Here is a 7076-nt window from a genome sequence, read left to right as displayed (position 1 = left end):
ATTATTATTTTTGAGACATAAGATATTGGTGCAGCAAAAGTTTGTTATTTCTTTTAGCAGCTGCATCTCACTGTTGGCTCATATGCTTCAGATAAAATGCCTTCACCTCAGTGCATTTCCCCTTCCCTTCGGATTTGAAGCTGTTGAAATGAGATACACATTAGTAAGGCTGTGGGTTTACTGTGGTGAGCTTGACCACCCCCCCCCCCCTTGGTGAATGCTATTTCTGTTCAATCTGAGGAAGAGGGCCCTTAGCTCAGGACTCATATACAGAATTCAGACCTAAGCAGTGAATGAGTTTTTCTTAGAAAGAAAGAGAGAAAGAGAAAAAGAAGATCTACCTTTCTATAGGAGAGAAGCCATCACTAGAGAGCTGGGAAGGTGTTTTTCTCATTTTTATCTCCTAGCACCTGGCTGGGTAAAAGGCACTCAGCATGGGCTTGATGAATCTAGTGAAGGAGATACTAATTTCAATTGGGAGAGAAGAAAGCAAAAGAAAGAAAGAGAAAGAAAAAGAAAGAAAGAAAAAAAAGAAAAGAAAGAGAGAGAGAAAGAAGAAAGAAAGAAAGAAAGAAAGAAAGAAAGAAAGAAAGAAAGAAAGAAAAGAAAGAAAAGAAAGAAAAGAAAGGAAGGAAGGAAGAAAGAAAGAGGAAGGAAGGAAAGAAGGAAGGGAGGGAGAAGACAGAGCCTATTTGCTCAAGGCTGTTTTCCTTCTGGTTCTAGAACATAAAAATGGCACATACAGTAAAATAGTTTACCCAAACCTAGGCTTGGCTTCTCTCAGAACCCCTGACACACTCCCCGGCGGATTTTTCCTGTCATCTTGAATCCCTTCCACAAGCCCAAGTCGTCTTGAGCACTAATCTGCCTGTTTGTTGTTGACTTAATCTGGAAAACACTTCCTATCACTCCTTGGCCCCCACCCTGTCCCTCAGCCCCTCAACACCCTTCTTCTGCCACTCGCCCCACCCTCCCCTCCCCTCCCCTCCCCTCCCCTCCCCTCCCCCTCCCCGGGTCCGGAAACCCACATGGGGGTTCAGGTTTGGGGATCTGATGCTGTCACTGCCCACCGACGCTCGCAGGGACAACTTTGAGAGGCCATGTGCTTGTCCCCCTGAGGAAGTGGGAGAAATCCCTGCAGCTCGGTTTTGTTCCAATGGTCTGCTCAGTGAGTGATTCCCGTTTCCCCAAAGGCTGCCCCTCATTAGCATGAACGGGGGTGGGGGTGTGGAGAAGGGGTGGGGGGAGAGAAAGAGCAAAAGCCCAGGCTCAGTTTTAGAGCCTGGGAACCGTGTCTACGAAAATGACAGCTAGAGCTTTCTGGCTCCTCTGTTTGATCGTTGGATCATCTCCCGAAGCCCCAGTGGCGGACAGAAAAGGTAAGATGGGTGAAATGCGGAGTCCCCGCGGAGGAGCAGGGGTGGGGTGGGCGGGGGGGGGGGTCGTGGTGGTGGTGCTGGGGGTGGGGGGCAGAGGGCCGGGGAGAGGGCGCGCTGAAGGGCGGGACGAGGAGGGGGTCGGAGTTTGCAGGAGAGGGGACTCCGGGTCCGTGGTCGTGTTCGAAAGGAGCAAACCGTGTCCCCAAGATTTTGTGTGTCCTGGCAGCCTTTTCGGAAAGAAGCCAGTTCAGCTGCTGAAATGATCTCGAGCGAGCCGGGCAGGCTGGAGAAAACTTTGCATGTTAAGTAGTTGCTCCATCACGGCGGAGGGAAAGTGTCACAAGGGGTCGCGGCCGTGCCTTTCGGGCGCCGCGCGGGCCGGGCTCGCAGGACGCGGCGGGCGGCGGGCGCCCGGGGGAGCGCGGGGTGCGCCCTGCGCCCCGGGCCCGGGTCCCGCGGGCGATCCGAGGCGCTGGGGGCGCCCCGCGCGGCTGAGGGCCACGGGGAGCCCCAGGCGGACACCGGCCCCGGGGCGGGGGCGGGGGTGGGGGCGGGTGGCGCTGGCGGGGGCGGAGGAGGATACCTGCGTCTCTAACACACACAATTTCATGCATGAGCTGAAAAGAAGTTACTGGGGGGAAATGAAATAAGGGATTCTCAGCGGGGAGACGTTTTTGTTTTGCTTTTATTTGGATGTTCTGTTCGATTCACTATCTCTGGGAAAAACGGCTTCCGCACCTCGCAGGGCAATTGACTTTGGGTTATTTTTCCACATGGAAATTGAATGACTTCAGTGGCATTTAACCCAAATATCAGACAATCTTTCCCATGACAACAGATGGTGATATCAATGGGGAAGCAGTTGTGAGGTCAACAGTCGACAGTCAGGAATTGGATATCCACCAGGACTTTATTCAGCTGTGTATGGGACGACGTTGGACATAATGAGTCAGAATCAACCTCTCTGCAAAAACATGAACCATAACCGGCTATTAGGGCTGGGTGAACGCTGATTTTTAAAGGAGATTGTCGATTGGGCGAGATAAGGCACTTTTAATGCAGTGTTGCGAGAGCTGCGAAGGGGGCACACCAGGCTCTTCGAGGCAAGAGGAGAGAAATGCGGAAAACGAGCCCTTGAGACAACAGAAAAAGAAAAATAAAGACAGATTCTTGTGCCGCTTTGGAGGGCACTGGGACCCAGGCAAACGGGGAGGTGATATTGTGTAACTGGGCATGGAAAGTTGCCCAGCTTCCAAGCTGGCTGAAGTTTGCTCACTAACCTGTCTGCAGAGCTGGGGGGGGGGGGGGGGGGGCGGAGGGGATCATTCATAATTTAAAAAAAAAATTGTTTTCACGCCATATCATTTAAGAGATTTTTCTCCTCCAGGGAAAGGGGGAATGCAAGTGGGCTGTGTGTGTGCTTTTATACTCAACCAAGGGGCCTCGGCCTCCCAGCCGTGCTTTAAAGATCTTTCTTAGCTGTGGTTTACTGGTAAGTGGTGTCCAAGAAGCCGGATAAAAATCCACTCAGAGACCAAGATGACAGTGTAAACACGGATGGGAAAACCAAATAGTTCTGTTGTCAGGGGCGCTTAAACAATTAGGAGAACCTGTAATATGAGACCTTTCCCCCTGGGGTTTGCTCTTGGTACTTTCTCAACAAACTGTACATAGCAAAAAGGCGGATGTTTATACATATATTAAAGAAACGGCAGGAAAAAAAAGGGGGGGTTGTTATTTAAACCACAGTTGACAGTTGTGTTTAGTCCTAGAACAAATAGGTTGTTGCAATTTTTGAATGCTATAGGTTTGAGAAGGTTCCTTAAGGAAATGAAACGTTCCCATGCGGGGAGAACATTTTTCCTGGTTGGCCTGGTTCTCCCGGGCAAGACCCTCCCGTCGGTCTCCCCCGGGGCGCCCTCCTCTGCCCTCGCGCTCCCTAACCTGCACCTCCAGCGCCCCCACGCCCGCTCCTCTCGCAGGTGCCTGCCGAGTTTGCATCGCCCCCGGCGCGTCTGCCCTCCCGCGCGCCCCCGCCGGCCCCTCCGACCTCCGCTCCTCCCCTGCCCTCTCCACGGGGGCGCCCTCCTGACGGCCTCCCCGGCCTCTCCTCTTCTTTCCCCTACAGCCTCGCCGCCCCACGGCAGGAAGCCCGACCCCGGCGGCGGCCCGAGCGCGGAGGAGACGCCGGGGCCCCGAGCGCAGCCGGTCCCCGAGGCCCCGCGGCGGCCACGCGCGGCCGAGGCCGCCCCCCGCGCTTGGCCCGACCCGCGACGCCGGAAGCCCCCGCCGCCCGCCGAGAACCGGGCCGGCTTCCGGGAGGCCGCGCGCGCGCCCGCCGGCCCGCCGAGCCCGCGCCTCGCGCAGGCGGAGAACCGCGCCTCGCCCCGCCGCGCGCCCGCGCTGGAGGACGCCCCGCGGCGAGCCCGCGCCCGGGCCCTGCGCTTCCCGGCCGTGCGGCCGCCCGCGCGCGCCGCCGAGGCCCCCGCCGGCCCCGCCCACCCCAACCGGCCGCGCGCCGCCGCGCCGCCCCCGGAGCCCGCGCCCGCGCCCGCGCCCGCGCCCCCGCCGCCGCCGCGCCCCGGCCCGCCGCAGAGGGACGCGGAGCCGGGCGCCCAGCCCTGCGCGCGCGCCTGCAGGGTGGACCTGGACGAGCGCGAGTCCTACTGCGCGAGCGAGTTCGGTGAGCCCCGCCCAGGCGAGCCTGCCCGAGCCTGCCCGAGCCTCCCCGAGGGCGCGCCCGGGGGGACCCACCCGCTGCACCCTGCGGCCCCCTCGCCCGTGCGGGCCGGTCCGTGATGTGCAGACTCAAGTGGGGAGAGAGGGGACGTGAGCGCTGTGCGTTTCTCCAAACTCTTTGTTTTTTTGAAGAGCAGCAGTGAACGGGATCGTCCACGACGTGGACGTGCTCGGCACCGGGATCCGGCTGGTGACCCTGCTGGTGGACCGGGACGGCTTGTACAAGATGAGCCGCCTGTACATCACTCCGGACGGGTTTTTCTTCCGAGTCCACATACTGGCCCTGGACGACTCCAGCTGCAATAAGCCGTGTCCAGAATTTAAACCTGGTATTGACACTGACCCCACCACTTAATACACGGACTTTATGCCACCGCTTGTAACTCGGATGCCACCGCCAGGGATTTTTTTTTTTTTTTTTTTTTTTTTTGCGGGGGGGAGTATTCTAAAAATGAATAGAATTTAGACGACAGGTATTATTTCTGTCACTCTGATTTACGCGCCATCAGCCTCCCCGCGCCTCTGGTGAAAGGTGGGGAAAGCATGGGCTGGCACAAAGCAGGCCCTCAGATACGTGTTGACATACGGAGTGACGAAGCAGCGTAGCCAGAGAGCCACAGAACAGGCTTTTAGAAAAAAGTTTAGAGCGGTCATTTTTTGGAGGGGGGAGGGGGGAACCCACTCCCACATCTTTCTAGAGGTGTGCTCTGGAAAATCCTCCTGATACCTCGTGATTAGGACCTTTGTAACGTTGGCTGGTTACACAGGCTGATTATGTGGTTGTCTTCTAAAGGTCACTAGACTGTTTCCACCGCTTGTTGGAGGGTGAAATGTCTGAGTTTCAACATGTGCAGCAGTAGTTGCAAGCTGACGCATTCCTTGACGGCTTCGCAATCTCTTACTGCTTCTTGGCATTTAAAAGACACTATGAATGTACTTTCTGGTTACTTTTTTTTTTTTTTTTCCCTCCCCAGGCAGCAGGTATATCGTGATGGGCCACATCTACCATAAGAGACGCCAGCTCCCTACGGCTCTGCTCCAGGTCCTGAGAGGACGGCTCCGACCCGGAGATGGACTGCTCAGGAGCAGCAGCAGCTATGTGAAGAGATTTAATCGAAAAAGGGACGGGCAAGTGCAAGATGCAGTTCACACCCAGTGCATCTGAATCGTCCTATCCTTGGGCTTTTGGGAGAGACTTGGCATTCAGCAACAAGATGGGGAAGGGCCTGTCTCCACGTAATGGGGTCTTCCTGTGGAGTAGGGCCCATAGCTCCTTCTGGAACTGACTGTGTCATTCCAACTCTAATCTTCAAGTTGCCACTTATTTACAAGATGCCTCTTCGATGGTACGCTTCAGAGCTCCCTGGCAAAGCTATTCAGCTCTCGTGGCAGTTATTCACGCGGCTCAGATAACTGACCTGTCCAGTTAACACATCACCGCTTCATGTTGTTTATTTTTAATTATTTTAATTTAAATACATTCTTCAGTAGAAATAGTTCACAAAAAACATTTCCTTGATTTTAAATATACAACTTTGAATAGGTTCTATCACGTATCAAACCCAAGTTTCATACTAAAACCATCACATTTTAAATTCTGTACAGACAGTGCACTAGTCAAAAGACATGTATTGAAATGTCATTTAGATCAAACACTAGGGTCAGAACTCAAGACAAGTATTAAAGTTTTACACTTAGAGTACTAACAGGCTTAATTCAAGCAAAATATTCAAACAAGTGTTCCTGATGTACCAAAATGTGATAAATGGTTTATTTTCATGCCTCCCTGCTCCTAAAAACGCATGTTTTGCGCCAGACTGGCAACTATCCCAATGCTAAACATATTCTGGGTGTATCTGATGTCATTTTTCTATTAAGACCAAGTATCGTGTTTGTGTTTGTAAAGTAGTAAATCTTGCCTTGAAATCAGATCTTGGATGCACCTGGTTTTTTTAGCCTCACTGAGCTCTAAAGGTTTGGGAAAAAAGCCTTCCTCAAACATACTCCAAAAACTCTGGAACCAATATGCAATGACAGCTTACAAGTATGGGAATTTTAAACATTTTCCAGTTGGTTTGGAAAAGGTTTAATCACTAGCTGAATTTAATATCGATTTTATACTTGAGTCCCCAAAGACATTAACAGGTTTTTTTTTTTTTTTTTTTTTTTTTTTCCCAGAAGACTTAAGCTGTAGATCAGTTAAGCTGAAACACGTGAATAGAGACACGGATAATCCATGATTGGAAATCACTGCCTATGGAAAGATAAACAGGAACTGCACCAAAGAAGAAAAAAACCCAGCCTATTCTGGTCTCAGAGATGTGCTCAGGGAGCTCAAGATGTGTTCTTTAGAACATTAGTCTTTAATGGCCACACAGAAGTACTGTATACCTAAGGGATGTTTAGGACAGGACCATAGAGCATCCACAAGGAAGCAGTAGCCTAAGACAGAACATCCAAGTGTGATGGGAGATACTGTCACCTTATTTGTCCCAAATGAGGCAAAAACATTAAAAAAAAAAAATTGACAGTTTTTTTTTTTTTTAACATTTGAGAGATTCTGATTATTCTGTGGTAAAGGATTACTGAGGGAGTTTTAGAGAATTTTCCAAAAATGAGTGTTGCCCACACTTAATAAAAGTCATGCTACAATTGTTTCTCAGCAATGAATCGACTGCATTAATTATAATGTGAACTATCTGGCAGGAGATAAGCAGAGATTGAAGAGCTTCTGGCTTAGCTTTCTTTAGGATAAACATGAACTAAGACATACGTAGCACCAGTCACAAAAACCAAAGCCAAATCTTTAAATGTGAAAAGACTAAGTGGTGATCTTGAATAACACGGTGAGGAAAACTGCAAAATGGCCAAATAGACAAATTATTGGTTGGATGGTTGCAAGTTAAAACATTAAGAGTTATATAAATAGCTTTGGTTGAAAAAGGAGGGGGCAAAATC

The 7076-nt window shown here is 51.5% G+C and overlaps 1 protein-coding gene across 3 annotated transcripts; it reads left to right on the top strand.

Moving 5' to 3' along the window:
- Positions 1-1025: 1025 nt before the first annotated feature.
- C9H17orf58 (chromosome 9 C17orf58 homolog) lies at positions 1026-6781 on the top strand. 3 transcript variants are annotated; one of them, XM_038546841.1, is made up of 5 exons: positions 1026-1168; positions 1274-1379; positions 3508-4062; positions 4256-4447; positions 5093-6781. In XM_038546841.1, exons 2-5 carry the CDS (start codon positions 1304-1306, stop codon positions 5281-5283), a joined length of 1014 nt encoding a protein of 337 aa, XP_038402769.1. In that variant the 5' UTR covers positions 1026-1168; positions 1274-1303; the 3' UTR covers positions 5284-6781. The 3 variants fall into 3 exon arrangements, with proteins under 3 accessions (XP_038402769.1, XP_038402768.1, XP_038402772.1); XM_038546840.1 differs by having other exon boundaries at positions 1027-1379; XM_038546844.1 differs by lacking the exon at positions 3508-4062 and having other exon boundaries at positions 1047-1168; positions 1311-1379.
- Positions 6782-7076: the final 295 nt, after the last annotated feature.

Source organism: Canis lupus, chromosome 9 (genome assembly GCF_011100685.1).
Source record: "Canis lupus familiaris isolate Mischka breed German Shepherd chromosome 9, alternate assembly UU_Cfam_GSD_1.0, whole genome shotgun sequence".
Lineage (NCBI taxonomy): Eukaryota > Metazoa > Chordata > Mammalia > Carnivora > Canidae > Canis > Canis lupus.
Note: the sequence above shows the minus strand (reverse complement) of the source record. Positions and strands in the feature narration are given on the sequence as shown.